The 22,875-nt window shown below is 39.8% G+C and overlaps 1 protein-coding gene across 3 annotated transcripts; it reads left to right on the forward strand.

The window, feature by feature from the left end:
• The first annotated feature begins 166 nt into the window (after window positions 1-166).
• PROSER1 (proline and serine rich 1) lies at window positions 167-21,320 on the forward strand. Of its 3 annotated transcripts, XR_004497858.1 has the most exons (14): window positions 170-896; window positions 3,993-4,058; window positions 4,788-4,856; window positions 5,317-5,411; window positions 7,250-7,343; window positions 7,802-7,912; window positions 8,622-8,705; window positions 9,600-9,678; window positions 11,903-11,998; window positions 12,120-12,164; window positions 14,440-16,201; window positions 16,855-17,002; window positions 18,307-20,549; window positions 20,995-21,320. XR_004497858.1 is itself a non-coding variant. In XM_015632377.3 (13 exons), the coding sequence occupies exons 1-13, from the start codon at window positions 852-854 to the stop codon at window positions 20,998-21,000; spliced, it is 2,700 nt and encodes an 899-aa protein (XP_015487863.1). In that variant the 5' UTR covers window positions 167-851; the 3' UTR covers window positions 21,001-21,320. The 3 variants fall into 3 exon arrangements, 2 of the variants coding, with proteins under 2 accessions (XP_015487863.1, XP_015487854.1); XM_015632377.3 differs by lacking the exon at window positions 18,307-20,549 and having other exon boundaries at window positions 167-896; XM_015632368.3 differs by having other exon boundaries at window positions 18,307-21,320.
• Window positions 21,321-22,875: the final 1,555 nt, after the last annotated feature.

Here is a 22,875-nt window from a genome sequence, read left to right on the forward strand (position 1 = left end):
AGCCACGTGGCCGCGGCCCCTCCCACACCGCCCCGGCGGCCGCTGCTCCCCGCGCCGTGCCGGGCCCGGGCCCGGGGGCGGCGGCGCGGCGGCGGAGCGGGGCGGGCGCGGCGGCGCCCCAGGGCAGCGCTCAGCGCTTCGGTGTGCCGTCTGGAGCCGGGCGAGGGGCGAGTCCGCCCCGAGTTCCCGCCGCTCCCGCGCAGGCATCGCTGTCGTCGCCCAGTGTGGAAAAGGGCCTTCGCTCCGTGCTGTGATGCTATAGGGGCGCGACGACGGGGAGGCGGGACCGGCGGAGGGGGTGCGCTGTCTGTGGGTTCACGCCGCTCCCGTGCCGCCTTGTTCACCTGCCCGGAGGGCCGCCCGGGTCCGTACCGGCTCTGCTCGCCGGGATCACAGGGCAGCGGCGCCGCGAACGATGCTCTGCGGGGGCGGCCCGAGCCGCCCTGCCGCGTGCTGAGCAGGGCGGCCTCCGCTCCTTCCCCTTCCCCTTCCCCTTCCCCTTCTCCTTCCCCTTCCCCTTCCCGCCGGAGCGCCCGCGGGACGCGCGGGGAGCGGGCGCGTCGGGCGCCTCCCGGAGGGCGCCTTTGTCTCCGTGTCCGCCGCTGCAGAGGCGGCAGCGCTCCATCTCCGGGGCCGAGGACAGCCCCGGCCGCCTTCCGTGCCCGGCATTTTTTATTTTTTATTTTCTTTTCCAAACCCTTTTTTATGCTCAGAGACACTTAGGGTTTTTTTGGTGCTGCGGGTTTTTGTTTTTTTTTTTTGGTGTTCTTTTTTATTTATTTTTTTAAAAAAGAAACCACTTGTATTATTTTCTCCACGTTTAAGTGTCGGCATTGAATGCAATAATCAAGATGGATAAGAAATCATTTGAAACCGTGCTGGATGAAATTAGGAAGGTAAATTCTCCTTTTGTGTGTTAGTTTAATCATTTGTTGATGGACCATAGGACAAGAAGTAATGGCTACAAACTGAAAGCGGGGGGGACATTTATGTTAGATATTAACAAGAAATTCTTTACTGTGCGGGCAGTGACACTGGAACAGGTTGCCCAGGGAGGCTGTGGATGCCCCAGTCCTGGCAGTGTTCGAGGCCAGGTTGGATAAGGCCTTGGGCAACCTGGTCTAGTGGGAGGTGTCCCTGCCCACGGCAAGGGTGTTTGGGACTGGATGATCTTGAGCCCTCATTTGAAATGAGCACTTGGATAAGGTTAGTGCAGCATTTTGACTTTCAAGGAAGATGAGAAAGAAAAACAAAGTATCCAAGCATGTTTTCTATGGGGGGAAGGGCTGCATTTGCTTGGCCTGTGCGGAGACAGTGTGGAGTACCCACCTTTTCCACGCTGGTTTAGGAGGTACAGTGCACAAATAGGACGTGAGATTTCTGAGCTGCACCCTGTTAGTCCTTCTTGGAAGTCACGTCTCCCACAGCTCAGGAGTGTGCTGTGCACACCTTCTTCCTCTGGGATGTGAATCCTGCGTTTCGATGCGTGCTTTGAGCTGTGTTTCTGCATCTCCGGTTTGAAAACTCTCCGAGCAAAGTACTGCTGGTTGTGGGGGGCAGAGATACAAACCTGGGCTTCCTTGTGACTTGCAGGGCTCTGGTTTCTCTCTGCACGGAGGCCTGCTTTTAACAGGAGGGCTCCAGGTTGGTGGTTGGCACACTTCCCCAAATGCTAGAAGGAGAAAAGGAGAGAGGAAAAAATCAGAATCTTTTGAGATTAATGTTTCTTGTTTTGCCTGGGAAGCAGAAACCTGTGATGATGTATTTTGCTGTGGTTAAGCAGAGGATATTTAAGTGTCACAGTAGAACAGTTTACCTGCCAAAGGTGTGTTAGTGTGACATGAAGGGCTTGTTTCAGATGAGATTTCCTCGTGGCAGAAGAGCGATCCATAGCATTTTTGTTTTAAGTAGATTTTTTTTGTTGTGTTGGTTTGTTTAGGGGAGGTAAATTTCCTTTATCTGGACTCCGATCCGAACTCAGCTGGATTTGAGTTTCAGTTCAGTTTCTCTTCGGTGTGAGGGAGTGATGGCTGCAATTGCAGTATTATTATTTTGCAACATATCGAGGTATAAAACCAAACTGAGGTATAAAACTGTTAAACAGAAGCCCCAGGGGTATCCTTTTTATCACAACTACATATTTGCATAAGGTCATAGTCATAAAGTCTCCTTTATAAAATAGCTAGAAACATGACAGTCGAAGATATTTCAGGGTGTGGACTTCCCTCCCAGCTTATGAATTTGTGTGGAAAATCTGGGAACCACAGAAAGAAAAAAAATCAAGGGATGGCTAGCACATGAATACTTTCTCTGATGATTGATGGTGGGAGGGAGTAATGTTTCAATTATATTACTGCAGTGCAGTCCTTCAGAATACGCTCTGTGATTACTAAAGACTTCAGACAAAAGGGTTTAGACATGTGATTTTAGGCAATTATGTTTCCTCTATGCTATCTGACTGTATTCCTGTATTCCAACTTGCTGTTGATCTAAGGATCAGTGCTGTGCTGTGTTAATAATAGTTGTGCTGTTGTGGTGTAACATTCATTGTTCAAATGCCGATTTTGAGTCTTTGTTGCTATGTTTTTATTTAAGCTTCATTTCTGACTCTGTGGTAGAACCTTCTTTATTATGTGATTTACAAGTTTGTTGTGTTGGCATGTTCCATTTTCAGTCCTACAGTTAGCAGGAATAATTATTTAAATGTCTTCATGTGCAGCTTCTGCTTTTCTCTGTTTGCATTTACAAGTACTAGCAAAATAAACTTTGGGAGTTTTGTTTATTTGTTCCTGCCATAAATATGCATAGCAGTGCTTTCTGTTTGTACTCTTGTAATAAAGTCATTCAGTCGTTGATTTAAGAAGGAAAAGTAACAATTGTTTCAGTAATAAAAAAGACATACCCTGCTTTTTTCCAAAACACATGAAGAGGAGGAAGGGGTAGGAGAAAAAATGAGCATGAAAACAGAAATTCATTCTTGCCTGTGACTTCAGTGTGTCTGGTAGTGTTTGTCTCCTAATGAGGTACAGAAAAGGAGGAGGGTTGCCTCAAACAGTATCCAAGTGTGTTTCTGTGCATCTGGGCTACTTACAGTGAGGATGCAGTGATGGAGACCTTTGTGTTTGTGTGGAGGGACAGGAACAAAAAATCGAGCGGTAGGGGTGGATTCTAGGACTGTTGGGAGGAAGATGGAAGTGGGTGTGTGGGTATAGCTAAAGGTGGTTTGAGAATACACGAGGTCTAGCATTGGATGGGGTACTTGGGATACTGTGGAAGAAAGAAGTTTTCACCGGCTTGGGGCAGGAATGCAGCTGTTAGCTGTCTTCTTTACATCCTGTACCTGTCACAGAGGACTGGGTACAGAGGAGGGAGGAAGGAGTTAGCTGGCTATTAGACAGCTCACGTGGTTATCAACAAAACTGTCTTGCCACAAACCCAAAAGGCTGCATTAAAGTACTGTGCTTTGTTTAGTATGACTGCATGTAAAAATTTGAAAAGTGTAAGGATAATGTAAGACAGTATCCATCTCTGTAGTGTATTTAATTCTGTCTGTATAAACTGTTATCCAATTCCTTCATAAATTCACAGAAGTAAAATACTTTGTCAGTTAGTTTACAGGGGCCATGCAAAGAGATTGCCTGAATAATCAGTAGTATTTTCTTGGTTAACTTAAAGTTGATGTAAATCATTGGAGCAAAAAGAAGAGTGATGATGTTCTCTCAGCACAGTTATAAGCAGCAACAAAAAACCAAAATCAACTAAATAAAAAAATTAGGTTTTTTTAACAGAAGAATTAAATCACATCTTCCTGCTTTTCACTGTTCTCAGTTACCTAAGAAATACACTGTTAACTTCAAAATGCTGCAGTGTAATTGCTGCAAATGTCAGTTTGTAGGGGCAGATTTTAGATTAATAGATCAGCAGATGGTTGTGCTATAATTACAACTTTTGAGTCACTAATTATGCATCCTTTTTTTTTCTATATCTTTTAGGCAGTATTGACAGAGTACAAATTAAAAGCTATTGAATATGTTCATGGATACTTTTCCAGTGAACAGGTAAAGTCAACACTGTTATGGGTTTTTAATGGGAGCTATTGTTTTTGTGTATTCAGTAATACAAATTAATTGTCCCCAGTCATACTGAGGCTGATCATACTTATAATAGCTTTTCATATTTATTAACTAAGGAGATTTAATTCTTTATTATTATAGCATGATAATAGCATGACTCTATTAAAGAGTTCCAAGTTGCTTTTCAAAATCACTACATTTTCATTCTTCTTGTGGCTGGAAAAGGGTATAAATTTATTGTGATGTAATTTAGGATTGTTTTGCTTGTATTGTCTAGAGATGTAGCAATAATATATATGATATTATGTAGGTTTTCTTTTTCCTCTTTCTCTTCCTGCTGGCTTTTTTTTGGTATATGTTTGGGAATATGCTGTTTGGGATCATGATTGTTGATAAGCTTTTTCAGAGATACTTATTTTTTTTTTCTTATTCTAATCCAGTGATATTGTTATTAATATTTTCTAATATATGTCAAAAAGTAAATATTTTAAATATTTCCATTAAAAATCTTTGTCTCATAAAACAGAATTTCTAGGTGCCTACTTAGAAATAAAAAGAAGGCTAGATGCTGGTAGGCACTGACAATCAAACATCACAGACAGATGGTTTTTAGCAGTATACCAATGTGCTACAAAAGTGGAAAGGTCATATTGATGCTGTTAGTACACATTTTTAATATATCTGAAGGATTAATTGAAGGCCTTACTGTTACAGGTTGTTGAATTACTGAGATACTTCTCCTGGGCAGAACCACAGCTTAAGGCAATAAAAGCTTTACAACATGTAAGTTCTTGTGACATGATCTTGTGGAATAAATTTGCTTTCTTAATGTCAATTTTATGACACCTACTTTTCAACTGATGAGTCAATATACCCTTTAAAATCTTCAAAGTTTCTTCTTCATCTCCTTCAGAGGTATCAAGCTATGAAATGTCAAACTTCTAATTGGGGTATCTCTTCTGACTAAAGTAGCTTTTCCTTTTCTGTGTATCACAGGAAAAGATGTAACCCTTTGTAACTCTTGTTAACTCTCTCTATTTCTTTGCTTTTGGTTGGTGAGTCCTTTTTGGAGCTGCTTTTTAATAATTTAGCATATAGAGTCTCCTTCCCAATGGGAGGGAAAGGATATGAAAAGTTACTGAAATACATGATATGAAGCTGTTACTGAATTGTATTCTGAGTTTAAAATAGTTGTAACTGCTTTATTTTATACACACTTTTTTCTTTCTTTTTTTCTTATCAGAAAATAGTGGCAGTTCCAGCATCAAAGATGGTTAATATTCTCAACTGCTTCACATTCAGTAAAGATAAACTTATAGCCCTTGAAATCTTAGCTTCGTAAGTATCTCTTCTGCTGTGTTCCTTAACTTAGATTGATTTAGCTCATGTTTGAGGATATTAAACTTTAGATACTCCTGGAAGGGAGCACTGTGCCTGGTTAAGGTAAAGCAGAAATCCATTACTGATGGGGCTGTTTAAAAGAATAATTAGAAGTAGACATAAGACTGAGAGAATTGCGTTTGTTCAGCCTGGAATGAATTGGGGTGACTTAATTGCTGCCTTCCAGTAACAGAAGGGAGCTTGCAAGAGAGATGGAGTGACGGGATAAGGGGAATGGCTTCACACTGAAAGAGAGCAGGTTTAAAATAGATATTAGGAAGAAATTCTTTGCTGTGAGGCTGGTGAGGCACTGGCACAGGTTGTCCAGAGAAGCTGTGGATGCCCCATCCCTGTAAATGTTCAATTCCAGGCTGGATGGGGCTCTGAGTAACCTCGTCTGGTAAAAGATGCCTCTGTTCACCTGAAGAGGCTTTGGAGCTAGGTGATATTCAAGGTACTTCCAACCAATAATTCTGTGATTGTGGAAAATTCCACAGTTCATTTGAGTCTTGTGGTTGCTGCTGTTTGGGCTCCTGCCTGCTGGAAGACTGCCACTTTGGCAATGTTTTTACTGTGGTCTTCAAATGTTGTTGAGAACCTAGAGGGCCTTAAGTTTATTTCACTGCTCACTGAAATCTGGAAGTATTGAGAGCAGACAATTCTGGGAATTGACCCTATTTTGAAAAGTCTTCTAAATGTTCCATATGTAGAAATGAGTTAAGTAAATGGATCTCTTAAACTGACAAATCTACTGTCTCTTAAAAAAAAAAAAAAAGTTTAGATATTCTAAATTTGTATTTACAGAGAAAGTTGGGGTTTTCCTAGTGAACAGAGCTACTTCAGAGGATCTATTACACATATTTAAAATGGAACTCTTCTGCTTGGTTCAGGGGATTTATTTTATGAAATGTTGTTCCTTTTGGGGTTGTTTGGGTTTGTTTGTCATTTGATAACAAATCCTAGCCCAAATCTGTGTTCTGCTTACTTCATTAATTAGGAATAGTAAACAAAGCTGAAAGCTTGGTCATATTTTAATACTGTTCTTTGAGGTGTTTTTTATGGCTTCATTCAATGTTCTGCTGATTTAATTTCTGTCTAATGTCCTCCTTTAAGGAGTCCTCCTTTTTTGGTGCTGTATTGTATTTCCAATAGTTTGGATGGCACAGGTAACATTTGACAGAGAAGTACTGGTAAAAAATTGGTCAGAATTTTGAAAAAGGTGGGTAGAAGCAGGCACTGGTCTCCTTGTAGTCACATACTTTGTTCTCTGTGGTGTGTCTAGTTTTGGGGAAGAAGAGAGAGGAGCAGTTTTGGAACTATATGAAGGCTTTCACTAGCTCTGCAGAACTTAGAGAGATTTACTAGGAATTATCTTTTTCATTCTAAATGAGATGAAAAGTTTTTTTTTCTACCAGACTGGCATAAAGCAAATTGAGCAGCTGCTGGTTTTCTGCTGTGCTAGGAATTGTGTGTTAGTAGTAATTAAAGCTTTCTAATGAACTATTGTGATGCACAATTCATTTTTTCTCTGTACTTTTGCAATAAAGTTTAGCCATCATCATCCATTGTTCTGTGTTGATATTTGTTCAAATGCCATGTTTTACTTTGAGGTATGAAGTCCATATTTAAGCCTAGGATTTTTACTTTAATAATAGTAATATTATGATCGGAACTAATTATGTTTTTTTAATGTGCTTTTGGGTAGTGACTAACTAAATGTGGATCACTTTTCAGTGGTGAATTGTTTCAACTTATGCAAATGGAATGGCAGTAATTCTCTGTCAATGTCTTTATAGGAACATTGTTGATGCCCAGAATTATCGCCTTATTGAAGATTTGTTCAGAATTAATATGTCAGAGAAGAAAAGATGCAGAAGAATTCTTGAACAGGTAACCAAGATAAACTAATATCCTTGGTTCTGTTAGGATTCCTTTTGCATCCTTGTGGTCATTGTGGGGTCAGGGTTTAACATGAGGACTTCTGGGAGCTACTGGTGTAAGACAAGCTGAAACAACTGCAAAAAAGATAAGAGCAACTGCAACAGAAGGTGAAGTTTTTGTCAGGCGTTAGGAACATATGGAAAAAGGGACACAGAATTGCAACTTATGCTGGAGGAAACTGTTTGTTTTAGAGAACACCAAGTGCTTAAGCCCTAGTTCAGTGTAAGCAGGGGGTACTTGGGCAGAAGTTTACACTGTTTGGAGTATTTGGAATAAGACTTGAGACTCAGACTTCAGTTGTTCTGTGTAGGTTGATTCATGCAGTCTACATGTCATGAAATAATAACTACTGTCTTTAGAGCATTGAATTTGATAGCAAGTAATATTCTTTCTTGATTATTTTGCAGGCTTCAAAAACAGGTTGTAAGGCTCCTCATGCTATGATATCATCCTGTGGCATGATTCCTGGCAATCCCTATCCCAAGGGCAAACCAAGCCGCATAAATGGAATTTTTCCAGTAAGCATGATCCTATGCTTTTGCTTTTCACAAATGAAGCCTTGATTTAAGATTCATTGTGGTATAACCACACTCAGAATTCATATACATGGAAGGGAGAGTGGAATCAAAACCAAAGTGGGTTTGTTGGTTTGTTTGTTTGTTTGTTTCAGCCCATTCCACATTTATAGGGAACTTGCATTATTTTTGTTTGCCCATTCCTTCTATGCTGCTTCAGGTAAAGATTATTTCGTAAATAAGACATTGTTCATATCAGGAAAACATTGTAAACTCCAGCAGTATTTGGCAGAATGAGGAGAGGTGTCAAGAGGCTTCCTGATAGGTTGAGAAGGTGACCTAATATTGTCACTACAGTACTACTGCTAATCTCAGTGTGGCTCTTAAGCACTGTTTGTGAACACTTAAGGGACAGAAAAATTAACTGAAATTAATGTTATCATGTCCGAAAGTCAAAATGCAGAATTGCCTCTCTTCACAAAAGCTCGGTGCTACAAACCAAGCTGTTGGAATGCTCTTACTCATTACAAGCCTCAAACAGTTGGGTTGTTTTGTTTTGTTTTTTTCATGGCAAACATGGTTACTTTCAGAATGTTCAAAAATTCAAATGTAGTTCAGAAAAAAAAAAAATATGGCAGAGCTGTACAGCAAGGTGTGATAGTTTGGGGTTTATTTCTAAATTAATGCTTGGTTTCATTTTCTTTTGTTCCAGGGAACCCCTATCAAAAAGGACACAGAAGAATGTACTAATGAAGGAAAGGGAATAGCAGCCCGTATACTTGGCCCATCCAAACCAGTATGTCTAAAAAATTAATAAATACATGAAACTTCAAAAAACACCTGAAAAAGCCACCAGCCAACTCAACAAGGCTTTGTTATGTAATGCTGTTATGTTGCAAGCAGACTGTAGAGCAGCAGTTTAATTGAAGCTAAACTTCTGTAATGAATATGACCTAGTATTTTTTTAACTTGAAAATGAGCTCTAGTTTTTATCTGTAGAGGGGGAGGATTCTCTACTCAATACAATGTATGTGCATTTGAAGGCAGAATTTAAACTACAGTAGCGGAAGAGAAAGCTAGAATCATTTTTAGTAGTCTCTCATGAGCTGCTCTCTGAGGATTTCTCACATGAACACAGAAAATACCTCCATCTTTGACACTTGAATTATCTCAGTGCCTTAGAAAGAGGTTCTTGTTTCTTGACAGCTGATGCACATTTTGAATTTTTTAAGCATGTGGGACAAACTTTTAGTGAACCTGTTACTACTTTGAGGTATTGTTCAAATGTTTTATTATCACTTTTATTATGTTTCCCACAAAGCTGTATTATTTTAAAGGCATAGGTATGTTCAGAAATATTTGCTAATTTTAAATGTGCTAAACCTGTAAAATGAGAAGTCAGTCCAAGACTGCAGAGTGTGAGAACTACAAGGCAGAAAGGAGTTCCCTTTCCCCTCTCCTCAGTTTTCTATTAAAATTTAAAGGTATACTAGCGATGTTTGTTTCAGTCTTTTCAGAAAGAGTGAAATGCTTGCAGTCACTATGGATATGATGTAAAAATTTCATATCACATATATTTGTAGTAAAGAATGCCTGTCTGTAGTAGTATCTTAATGATAGCTTTTTGTCTGAGAAACATTAGGTAATGCTTTCACTATTGCTTTTTTGCATTTGTTTTTTGTTTATGTAGGCTCCATCAACGTACAATCCACACAAACCAGTTCCATATCCCATCCCACCATGTCGGCCACATGCAACTATTGCACCAAGTAAGGTTTCTGTGTGTTCTAGCTTGATGCTATTGCTTGTGCATTTGCCTTTTAAGTAATGTGTCAAGTGTCAGTTTCTCTGACCACGGTCATTTCTGAAATTGGCTTCTGCTCCCTGAGCATGCTCTGGGTACTAGTTTTTACCTCTTCTTTCGTGACAGCAGGATTGATAAAAAAAATAATATATTGACTTCATTTTCCAACGTCCATAAGAACAATCCTGTTCTGATAACAAAATATTTAATTTATGGGAGACATTAATGTTAGACAAAACAAGGGCTTTGGCTTTGTTGTAACGTTTGGCCAAGGCTTGGGCTTTGGCTTGACAAGTCTGACTTGTTGCTGTGGAACCCAGCTTGGGATATGGTCAGCCCTGAATTGTGTGGAACTGTGCAGGAACTTGCTGAAGGGCTGTAATCTGTTTCTCATTTGCCTTCATCTTTGCCTTCTCTCTATTATAATGGAGAGTAAACAGTTTCCTACAAGAAAAGTAGATTTCAATCTCAGAAGGGAAATAGTGATTGCCTTTTCCTGCCATTGCTCTCTTTCTCACCTAGTGCCTTGGGTAAGTTTGAGCCTTTATTCATAAGCTCCTCTCTTTGCTCTGCTACATCAGATGTTAGACTTGAGTCATTTTTGGAAAGGGAGCAAGGCAATTGCCCTTTCTTTGGAAGAAAGCTTAGAATACTTAGTCAATTTTAGGTCTGGCAGCTGAAAGCCTTTTCTAATCTTGAAATTCTGTACTGCAAATCAAGGAGTGCTCTGGTTAGGATGCTTGCTTTTCACTGATGATGGGAATTTCAGGGACTATTTCAGGTAGCTGATAAGAAAGTGAAGCAGAACTCCTAGCAAATATTCTGAATGCTGACTCATCTAATGAACTTGATGTCTGCAAGTGTTTCTACAGCCATTTTAGAAAAATGGGCACTACTAGTGGCTAAACTGAGACTGATCGATTATTTATGCCGAGGATTTACTTGTTCCCAAGAAGCTGTAGAGGAAACTTTCAGACTAACTCAAATTTATAGAAATTCTATCCAAAGTATCTTAAAGCACAAAATTTCACCTGTGGCAAGATAGAAATATTGATAGTTTTAGGATATGAAAGAGCTTTTGAGGTTTCAGGGTTTCAGGACCTTACTAGGCTGCAACATGTTTTTTAAGAAAGCTCTTGGGACAACAGAACTCATAACTGGTGACATTACATGTGTGTGTGTGTGTTGAATGAGATTGTAGATGCTGACCTGAAACTGTTAAATGTGATTGTTTTCAGTCAGTGGTTAGAATGATGAATTGTTTTCTGCCTCTTGAACATTTCTTTCCTGAGTGATGCAGTGATCATTAGTTGCTTTTCTGATTTTCAGCCAAGAGTTGTTGAGCAAGAAATCTTAACATCAGGTGGAATTACTATGGAAGTATGAAATCAGAAAGCATTTCTGTGTGACAGATTAGTGCACTTTCAGTATTGTTCAAGTGCTACCTTTTCCCATGAAGCCCAAGTTCTTATGCTCTTAAACGATTAATTCAGGGCCACTGTGAGGTGTGTTTGTGTTCCTGCAATTTAAATTCAGATGTGTTTCATCAGAACTGTATACCACAGAAATACAACAGTTTGAGTTGCTCCAAAAAGTAACGGAGGAAAAAAGGTATATTTAATGTGTTCATTGCTGTAAGAATGTGATATTAAAATACTTTGCTAACCCACTTGAATTTATTAACATTTAAAGAAATATTGAAGAATATTAGATTAAATATTTGAGAAGGGATGTTTTTCTCAGAATTTTCCGAGTGTTAGTGCCTAGTGTTAAAGGGTCATGGTTACTGATATGTGTTTGGCTTCTTTATTTGTCTGGCTTTAATGCTGAAGAAGGAGTTGCAGCAGCCCTTACATTAGGAATAGGAAAGGGGATGCTGCAGACACTCTGTACCACTCCTCAGGGCTGGCTTTCTCAGGCAAGATGGAACTTCAAGGAATTGAAACCTGACTTTTTCCAGCTCTCTTAAGAGAATTGCCATTAGTAAAATTTGGATGACAATGCATGCCCTTTAGGCAGACATTGCCAAAAGCCAACATCCAGCCTGGATAATTAACTGGTCTAGCTTTTTGATGAGGGAATGTCTTACAGTCTTGAAAATAATTCTTTTAAAGGAGAAGATGCTTAGTGGTTCATCTAGATACAGGTTTTTCTGACAATGGGGATGTGTATTGCCTTTGTTATTTTAGGTGCTTACAACAATGCTGGCTTAGTTCCAATGGCCAATGTCATAGCTCCAGGCTTACCAGCTCCTCCACCATACAGTGCTAATCAAGTGGTATCAGGTAAAGCATGCATATCTTTAAAAATATTCATGCTGGTTTTCCTGGTTCATTGCTGGGAGTGGATCATTCACTGCTGGAGTTTCATTTGCCTTTCAATAACAAGCTGCTGTTCTCTGTTTAGAAAATGAGGACCTTTCCAGCCAGGCAAAACCTTCCCAAAATCAAGGTAAATTGCAAATCCACAGGGGGGTTTTTGTGTTGATTGTATCTTTGTTGTTTGTTCAGAAAATGTTAACAACTTGTTTAGTGGGATCTTAATAAGCTTCTAAGTATGAAGCCACAAAGTATGAGGAATAGACTTTCTTGAGAGTGGAGGAAAAAAAAAACCATCAGACATTTGTACTTAGAAGGATTGAAACATCAAAATTCATTTGTGTTAACTTATTAAAGTTTTTTATACTCTTCATTATATAAGTATGTGAGAAATCATGCTAATAACTTAATCAAAATACCCTTTGCAATGTCATGCACTTAAATATTTCAGTAAATCTTTGCAATTTTTGAAACTCTGGACACTGAAACACTGAAAATCTATTGGAAAACCCACTGACATTTTAATTTCATAAATCAGTTGCAATAAGAAGCTAGGAATACAAGAGTGATTTAGAGATTTAGAATGTCTTTTCCCAGAGTGTTAGATCCAACTATGTCTACTTGTACTTTCGTCTTACCCTGTAAGATCCTGTTCTTTTTACCAAGATAGTTGTGCATTTTTTATTGTTTTTATTTGTGTGGTGCTTTTTACACTTAGTACAAAGCATAATAATAAATTCCATTAGGAACTACTTATAAAAAGGCTTTGATAACACTTTTTTAGACTTGACAAATACAAACCGAGAATTTAATGACCACTGAATTGGGCATATTAACACATACTGCAAATAGACAAAATGACTGTGATAAGTTTAGCTATGGTAAATATTCCTAGGGACCAAAAAAAAAGTTATGTTTTGTCTTTCCTTCTCTATGTCCAGGGATGTTCTACAGAAATGTTTTGAAGAGTCAATTCATTCTTATTTACCCCTCTTTAAGTGTGCACGTATTTTTACAGTTAGTTCATTCAGCTAAATGAATACAGCGTAAGGAATGAAATATTCTCCTGGGAAGTAAAGTTCAGTAACAACTCTGGGTTCTAGTACAGCTGTATTTCATTAGTGATTGTCTTGGCTGTCAGGATTAAATAACTGTGATCTTTAGGAGAGTCTTCAGCTTGGAAATAGAATGAGAAAAGAATAAAATCCAGAGCTGGGCAGTCTGGTGTTTTTGGGTTTTTTGAGAAGAGTATGTCAAAGGAAATAAATTTTTTTCAGATTTGCTCATTTTAGAGTTTCAACATACACAAAATGGGAGTTTGTCATATCAACTTAGGTCCAAGATTTTAAAGAATAATTTTCTGGATTAGTGTTAGTGATTAGAAATCAGACAGCAGAGTCATGTAGGCTGCTAGAGAGTTATGAGAGGTGAGTGTGACTGGTTGGATGAGTGTCTTGCTTACATCTGAACAGATTATTCCAAAAGTAAATTAGGGCATAAGGGTTGTTTGAAAGGAATGATTTATTAACATATTCATGTTCTGCAGGAAACTAAAGGCAGGCATATCAAGACTCTTGACATGCCAGCGATCATAAACACAGCTCCTTTCCATTAACCTCCACCTCCCCATTCACAGTGTGCCTGCCTGTTCTCCTACAGCTTGACTGATGTCTCTAACTTACTTTGTAGGACACAAGCTGATACTTTTAGTGGCAGGTGCTTGCTTTTATCACAGACACCTGACTAAAGACTCCTAGTAATACTGATAAAGTCAAGTGCCAATGTTAGTTTAATATTGTAGTGTGATACGTGAATTTAAAAGTGTACCTTCTTAGAATCAAAATCTGAAGGAAGCACAGTGAAGAGAATGACCTGATTTTGAAGGAAAGAAACTACCAGCACCTGAAATCAGCTTTCTTCAGTTGTTGACTAAACTTCTCTGAAATCATGATACATTGAATTAACTGGTTCTGAAGGAAATTCTGACCTTCAGTGAGAGTGGATGCAGAGGAGCCCAGGTGATCTGATGCTGATGGAATATTAGATCTGTTTTGGGTACTGCCAAATGTTAGGGACCCAGAGGGAGGGTTGTTTACCTGTGTCATTTAGATGTTCTTACAGAGTGTATTTGAGTTTCTAACTGTTTTGCATGAGATCATGAAGAGGTAGCAGATGTCACAGAGTGTTTTACAAAGGAGTGTTAGCCCACATGGTGTATGATCTGTGTGATGTGTTTGTGTGTATCTTTTTGTTTTCATAGGCCCCGCTGTTCATTGTTTATATGTAGACATTGTGTGTTAGCTATTGCCTGTGTATCATATTTTGAAATGCTGTATAAAATGTTATTGTGTTGATTTCAAACATTTCTGACAGTTTCAAGTTTTCTTACTGGTTTTGTTTCTTTGCAGCTTTTTCTGCACAATCGAATCAGCTCTTTACTCCTCATGGTTCTAATCCTTCAACACCTGCTGCTACTCCAGTCCCTACCCCATCACCTGTCAAGGCAATAAGCCATCCATTAGCACCTGCAACTCCACTCATCTCTGGGATGAACATGTCTACCCCTGTCCTTCCTGTTTTCCCAGGACAGGTCTCCTCTTCCATCCATACATCCCAGCCATCCACCCCAACCCCTACTGTCATCAAATCCCTTTCATTGCCTGGTGTTCCTGTCACATCTGTTCACAGTGCAACCTCTACCCCTGTCCCCTCAGTTTTCTCTGGGCTGGCTTCTATCCCTGCTGCTATGCCCGCTCCGCAAGGTTCTTCCACTCCATGTGCCACACCTGCACCCACTGAAGCTTTTGCATCTGCTGCTACACCATTTGCTGGCCTCCCGTTCTCTGCAACCTCTTCAGTTGCTTCTGCTAATAATCCTGCTCCATTGTCATCAGTCTTTGCTGGCCTCCCTTTGTCCTTGCCACCCAATGCCCAAGGGATTTCTAGTCCTGTTCCATCTACAATTGCTAATTCTCCTGCCACTACCATTCCTGGCTCGCTTAGCTTGCCTAACCCAATTTTGTCTGTCTTAAAGGGATTTCTGACATCTAATGACACTTCATTAATCAATTCATCTGCTTTACCTTCTGCTGTGACAAGTGAGCTTGCTTCTTTATCTGCTCTTGCTAATCAAAGCTCTGACCCTCCCACTTCCTCTGTCAACAAATGTTACACTCCATCAGCCACCCCCAACACACAGCGTTCCTCCACACCTGGGCTGGCTATTTTTCCAGGTCTTCCATCCCCATCTGTAGCCAATTCTAGTTCCACGCCTCCCACATTGCCTGCACAGTCACCTTTAACCACTTCACCATCGATTATGCCAGTCAACTGTGGCTCATCAGCCTCCCTCTTGCATGGCACGAGTCCTACTAATCCCGACCAGCAGCTCTCATCAGCCCCAGCTGCCACAAGTATCCCAGTTCTGGTCAAAACAGAACCCATGAGTCCTACCCTGTCAGCCTTCAAAGGTCCTTCTCATTCAGCCAGCCCTTCTCACGGCTCTCTAGGACTGTCAGGGCTCGGGCGTGCTTATACCTCAGCAGCTTCAGTGCCCGTCAGCTTACCCAGTTCCCTGAATCCAGCGCTGTCAGGGCTCTCCTCTTTGAGTGCTCCTCTGAACAACTCCGGTTCTCTGGCTTCCATTTCCCTCGCCCCACATGGCTCTTCTGCTCCCATTGCCCCCGTGTTCAATGGGCTTCCTCCTTTCACGTCGCTAACCAGTAACTTTGCTTTTACTGGTAACCCAGCACTGCCCCCGCCCGTCACTCTCGCAGGGTCTCTGCTGGCCACTCCGGCTACAAGCGCTTCAGCCGTGTCCGCCCCCCATGTGAGTTCCACCGCCGCCGTACTCTCAGGACTCGCCGCCTCCGCAGCAGTCTCTGCTCCACCCTTCTCGCTTAACTTGTCCAGTGCTGTCCCTTCCCTTTTTTCTGTTGCCCAGGGACCTCTGGGATCATCAAACCCATCCTTCCCTGGTTTTCCTGTCTCTAACACACCCTCTGTCACTCCTGCTCTCCCTTCTTTCCCTGGCCTCCAGGCATCTTCTGCAGTAGCAGCAGTTGCACCGTTGCCGGCAGCTGCCACAGCCCCATCTCCGGCTCCGGTCCTGCCAGGGTTTGCCTCGGCCTTTAGCTCAAACTTCAACTCTGCACTCGTGGCACAGGCTGGGTATGTTACTGTTTCTGGAGGAGGTCAGAACTATTTATTTTTCTCTTGAGCAAAACTCTGATTTTATATTAGGTGTGTAGACAATATTTTCACTCATAGTTAATAATTGCAGATAATTTTTAAATACAGTTCACTACTGGATTTCCACTTGTCTTTAGAAGCTGATAGGGTAGTGACTAAATGGTTGGCCTTAGTATTCCCTGTTACAACAGTCTAATCCAGTGAGGTGCTCAGTGGTCATATTTCCCAGATGAGGATACTTGGCATCTCCTAGGCTTTTACCAGAATGGATTCCACAGGGGCATCCGCTGACACACACAGGTAACAGTAGACAATATCTTAGATGTTTTAAGGAAGTAGTCAGCATAAATTCTTGTTTGTAAAGTTTTTTGGTGTGTGAGTTGTCAGCACAGTTGAGGTACAAAACATTTTGAGTCCCCTTAGGTATGTTCCAGACAGTCTTGGTTTGTGTATGTATGAATAATTTTTAGGTGGGTAAAGACTGAATTTTGGTTTAGAAATTCTGACCTTTATGAGATTTAGAAAAAGAACTGCTTTTGCAATTTATATAGACATAAGGTTATAGGCAGGGAAACAGAATAAAACTTGGTGCAGATGTTGCTAATAATAGCCTCATTTTGACATTGTTTCAGCTTGACTTCTGGACTACAGACGCCAGGAAATGCAGTTTTTCCTGGTCTTTTGTCTCTCCCTGGTATCCCTGGCTTTCCCCAAAGTGCCACACAATCTTCCTTACAGGAATTGCAGCACAGTGCAGCTGCACAGTCAGCACTACTACAGGTAATGTGCCTATTTGTTAATACTGTTCTACTTCCAGTGATCTCTTGAGCATGTACTTGCCTGTTAACTCCATGGGATTAGTTCAAGTCAGTAAAAGATTAAAACCCCTAAATTGCGTGAGAACTGATTACAAGTATGATGATAAAAAACAACTTATACTAACTTCTTACTCAAGGCCAGTGTACAATGCTTCATAAATGAGATTAGAACATTATCTAAAACTCTTTGTAAAATGGGGAAAAGTAAAAAAAATACAATGCAAATTAATTTTTTGCTGGGTTTGTATTAAATCTAACGAGCTGACCATACCATTGAAAATTTGTACTCAGTTCCAGTCTGACACTTGAATAATTTACAGATTTCTGTGGACTGTTTGTTGTGAGTCATGTGCCTCTGCACATGCAATCAGATTGTCTTGAATTTGTGTCTGTTGTGGTTGTGCCTTTCTCTTGATAATTCCCACAAAAAGAATTATAATATAAACTTGAAGTGGTTTTGGGTAATGTGTAATTTCATTTCTTGTCCATGAAACAGCTTGTTTCACTCATCAGCCTACAAAAAGTTAACTGAAACTATCATCAGACTTTGTGTTTTCAGCTTGTCTTTTGTTAAAAACAGCCTCTGTACAGATTGTTGTAAGAAATTTGTCCTTCTCTACATAATACTAAAAGAGAGAACTGAGTGTCCTGACTTAATGTTTTCTCTTTTCTGTGACACATCAGTTGTTGAAATGGAGCATGTGTCTAAGTACTTTTCAGAGTGCAGCATATTGTCAGATATCTTTTGAATATCAGGGGATTGGAAGAAGCAAGTTACTTCATCTAGGCTGTGCTGTTTTTACAGCTCAGGAGTCTGTTCTGTAGAGATGTATGCAGATTACATTGAGGGAATCTAATTGTTCTTGTTTAGAAGATCCGGTCACTAAAATCAACATTTATTTACTTAAGCAATGAAGAGAAGGAAAGTTCAGAATCATTAGAATATTACAGCTCCTGATTAAGCTGTGCCTTCCAAATCACCTGGTGCCTACTCCACTGGAAAGTAAAGCCATTAACACTTCCTTGTTTTCCCCCTTAATTCAACTGCTTTTTTCTTTCTGTGTTATTTCAGAGTAATAGTTGCACTACAGTTTAACATCTTTGTGTAGATGCCTTGCTCATCTCTATTCTTTGCACACTTCAGATTATAATCCATTTGTTTTGGCTTGAGTAGGACTGGTATTGTGGCTGAAATTTTGCTTAATTTAGATTTTTGTTTCCTTGTTTTTATCCGTGCTGTTTCCTAACTACTTATCTTCCTTAAAGGCGCATTCTGCTTCTGCTCTGGAGAACTATACAGCTCAGCCTGAAGGTTTTGCTAACTATCCATCAACACCAGGAACACCATTTTCATTGCAGACAAGTCTGCCCCAGAGTGGATGGCAGTAAATTCCAGGCATTTCTAAAGACTGCAGTGTTTGCTTGACAGAGCCTGATCCTATTCACTTTGAAGGCTGTCTCTGCGATAGTGGGAGCATGTTCTGAGTTGGGGAAAGAAAGGGAAAACATGAGGGTAAAATGTGTGCAGGAGGCTGTGTCAGATGTCAAACTTAATTTGTGAATTGCATTCAATATGATTCAGGGTCTGATCCTGTGAATTGCTGAGCATCCTTGACTCTCCTTGAATTTTAAGAGTTCAATGTTTGGTGTCTTACAGGATCATTCAAACAGATGTTTGTGTAAATAGGGCAATTGACTGTCAAACTGAATAGGGAGACCAAGTATACTTAATAGTGTGAATATGCACCTATCCTTCTGTTATGTTTTGTATGGTATATGTGGTTAATATAGACTGAGATCTAGACTGAAACTAGACAATTGAAGCTGTAGACGACCTTTTGTCTAGAAGCACACTTCTTATGTGAGTGCAAATCAAGGTCAGTTTATGGTTTTTCAGATGTTTTCTTCCAATGTATGAGGAACTCCTGTTAGCATCAGCAATATGTTAAGAGGAGAGTAGCTCAGAGGTGTATGGGGGTTTTCTTATGCTTCTAAATATTGTCATGGGCTTGCTGCTGAATTGAGTACTCCTTTGTCTGAACAGGAAGCTAGGAAATGATGCTGTACTGTATTTGAGTAGAAGTGGATTATGTTTTACTGGAGTATGGTTTAGCTAGCTGAGAATATGTCTTTCCAAAGTACCTGAAAGCATTTTAACTTGCCTCTAAAATAAAGTTCCATAATATTCTCCTTGCCCCCAGCACCCCTGTGAATGAAATAATTGTACTGCGGATAGGCTGCCTATCTGGCACTTTTGACTGCAGACTTATGTGAATGTTTACAGACATGGGGCAAGTTCTTCTCTCCCTTATACTCATAAACAAACTGGTTCTCTATATGCTTTTCAGCTATAAACTACAACTTGATGGTGCTTATCCTGTGAATATAAGTGGGAGCAGAATTTGGACCATGTTTTTTTTAGTATTTTTCCTTGGAAAACAGACATGATTTTAAAGGCATATAGCTAAATTAACTGTTACAATGCAGCATATAGAAAGGTCTTGCTTTGTTAGTGAAATTGAGTTGTGCACTCTTCTAATAATGTTAGTATCTGTGGCAATGTGTAACACACCATTGAATATCATCTATTTAAGATATGCTCTTGTTCATGGTCTAGAGACTACAGATGAATGATATTCAATCATGTGATTAAATTAAAATGTAGAGATACTACACTGTAGAAATGTTCTGCACCTAGAGTTTTACTTTTTTAAAGATTGATTCTGCTGGGAGATGTTGCTAATGTATTTTCTTTCAAGATGTGAACAAACTTTTTTAGAACATTAATGGAAATTACTGTATTGGTTTTTAACATAATTTTTTTAAATAAAAAATTTACAGTCATGGCAAAAAGGCTTTGATGAATATTTGCATATTTACCTAAAATATGATGAATAAACTTGTTTTTACTAAGATACTTTCACTGCTTGATCTTGCTTATGCTGTTTCTTTTTTGATGCAGAATTCTCTCCAAAATTACAAAATTGACTTCCTGAGGAGTGAGATCAGAAATATCCTATTTAATTTTTAGATGAAAAACTTAAATTCTTTGACATTTTAATAATCAGACTTACATATTATTATCAATTGAAAAAAAATATTGTGTTCTTTCATCTTTTTATTTTGTTAAACCTGTTAAATTCTCATGATTCTCCACTCTGAACTGCTCTTAAAATTTATATCTTTGATATTGATATCTTGACTTAAGAAATCTGTGGAGGAGGTCTCTAGCATCTTTCCTTTTACTCTGCTTGTCATTCTTTCCGTAACTTGTTCTTTATAGATTTGCAGATCAGTTGGAGACAATAAAGTTACTGGTATCTTATCATGAGAAAATTGGCTTTTCTCCCCTAGATGTGAATATAAAGCAGTTCAAGTGTTTTGTAACCTTACTGAGGTGCTGAGTCTGTCATCCTATTTTAATCCTAGTTTCCCTGCCAAGCAATCAAAGTTTGAAATAATTCACGTCACCCTGTAGTCAAAAGCAAGTAATACTGCTTTGTCAGAAAGTAAGTACTTTGTGCCTCTGTTTCTAAAATTATCTGTTGAATAAGTCATGGGGTTTGGGGTTCCTGTCTGAGCACTGGACAACGCAGGGATGCCAAAGAGACTCAAGCCTTGTTTCTCCAAATGAAAACAGGTGAGAAGGAGTAAAATCCACGGTATTAAATGCTCTTCTCCTGAAGCAATGTAGTTTCTGGGTGGTGTACAGCCACTTTACTAGGGAAGAGTGTTTGACGCTCCAGTCAGTGTTAGACAAATCAATAGGTTAAGTGTTCACTTGTAAAGTTCTTATGTCTGGAATGGGCTCTCTGGTTCTTACTGACTCTTGCTAAATCATACTGAGCTGGGTTTTGGAAATGGAACTCTCCAGTGGTTAGAACTAAAATTCATTTTTTTTTAAATATTTTTCCTGATGTAAAATTGTTTTCTATTAATTTTTTTCCTCTTCAGGAATAAAGTCTGTGTTCTGCACTGCAGCAAACTGCTGTGACCCCGCCTTGGAATTTCTGAAGGGAGTGATTTGTCCTGAGCTCTTTCACGCTTATTTGAGCACCATTTTTAGACAGCCAAGGAAATGTCTACTGCTGAGGCAAACCACCTCAAACTGAGCCTGTGCCAGGAAAGGGCTCTTGCTGTATGACTTTAATTCTGGACAAAGTGATTTTTTTCACTGTTCAAGTTGCCTACTATTGCTCTATTTTGCGTGTACTGATGGACTGCAAAGATAAGGTGTAGTGAAGTGTTCCTTGAAATAAAACCTTTTTTGCAACAACTAAGAACATACCTTTGCAAACAAGTTTCAATGTTTCTTTCAAGTGCTTTAATTGCAGCTGCAGAGAATAGGAGACAAACAGAGTAATTTTCTGTCCTTTTCCTCTGGTTTGCAAATGAGTGTTGGGAGTTTGCCTGGGCCTGGAAGGAAACTTGCCATGGTATGAATGTTCTGAGTTTCTTGCAAATTGCCTTCCTTTCTATATTGGTAGAGGAGCAATATCTTTGACTCTCTCTCATATTTACTCTAGTGGCCAAAGGGGGACCTTCTGTCATCTCCAGATCTTCAGCTGTAGGAAGCTGATGCCGTTTCCATGAGGAGGAGCAGCAATATGGGGATGTTCCTACAAGCAAAAGGACAGTACTGTTAATCTGCTCTCTCCTGTCCTGTCTCCTTAATTTTGACCTGGGAAAAAGGAATGCTGAACCTGAAGCAAGTAGGCAGAACTCTGGGCCAGGAAAAGAGAAAAAAAAGCTGAGAAATCAATAGGGACTGGCCAAAGCCCGGTGGGTGGGAAGAAAGTAGTGTGGGCCTAAGAAGGTCAGAAAAAGACAAACTTAAACCTACAATTTTGCTAATCTCATGTGGAGGCTGCCTGCTGATTTTTTTTGTACTTTTGGGATTGGCACTGTTTACAAATGGCTGTAGATTAAGTGTCTACAACTGGATGATGAGGTAAGTGGGAGAAAGGCGACTGTAAAGGACTGGTGCCATTTGTAAATGTAACAGTTGGTGCTGAGGAATGTTGGAGAATGGTGGGCACCTGATTGTGTCTGACCTGAGCACTTGTGCTGCTTTTGGAATGGAAGTTGAAGGCTTTAGCTATATCACAAATAAAAAACTCTGCAGAAGTAGCTGAACTGCAAGCAGCCCAAACCACAGGCATCTGATGTTGCTTCTGTCAGTAAGTTCTGCTGAAGCAGCTTTAAGCTCAGTCTTTGTGGCTGTGCTTTGTGTCACAGGAGTGCACCAGGCTCTTCAGCACCAGTGAACTTGCAGCCTGTAAACTGCTTTGTCCCAGAGTTCTCATGTGTTTTAGTCTCTGAGTGTTCTATAGCACTCTGTGACATGAGTTATCCACACGCCCCAGTATAGCCCTCAGGAGGAAGCATTAAGATTGCCTTGACTTTGACTTCAACGTTTTGGAAAGGGGGTAAAAGTACAGCTTAAGTTAAAATGAAAAAAACTAATATTGTGATGTTCCTGACCATAAACAAAAAACACCATCTGCTTTACTTGCCTATATTTACAGTCAGCTCAGTGAGTTGTCAATAAACAGGGAACAATTATGTCTGTTAACTTTTAGTATGGGTTGCTCATTTATCTGATGGTATGAGCTGTTTAAATTGTGGCATTCAAATGGTTCAGAATTAAGCTATTTTAAGTAACTTTGGTTTTGCTCTAAAATGGAAAAAAAAAAAGTGAGATACTTTTGCATATTATGTTTTTGCTTCTGAAATAATTAAATCACTTTTCTCTTGTCTCTGTTCACACATGCTACCCTGCTAGTAAGGGCCCATCCTGAAGAGGTGTGATCATACAGCTCAGTGTTTAGAAAT

This window comes from Parus major, chromosome 1 (genome assembly GCF_001522545.3).
Source record: "Parus major isolate Abel chromosome 1, Parus_major1.1, whole genome shotgun sequence".
Lineage (NCBI taxonomy): Eukaryota > Metazoa > Chordata > Aves > Passeriformes > Paridae > Parus > Parus major.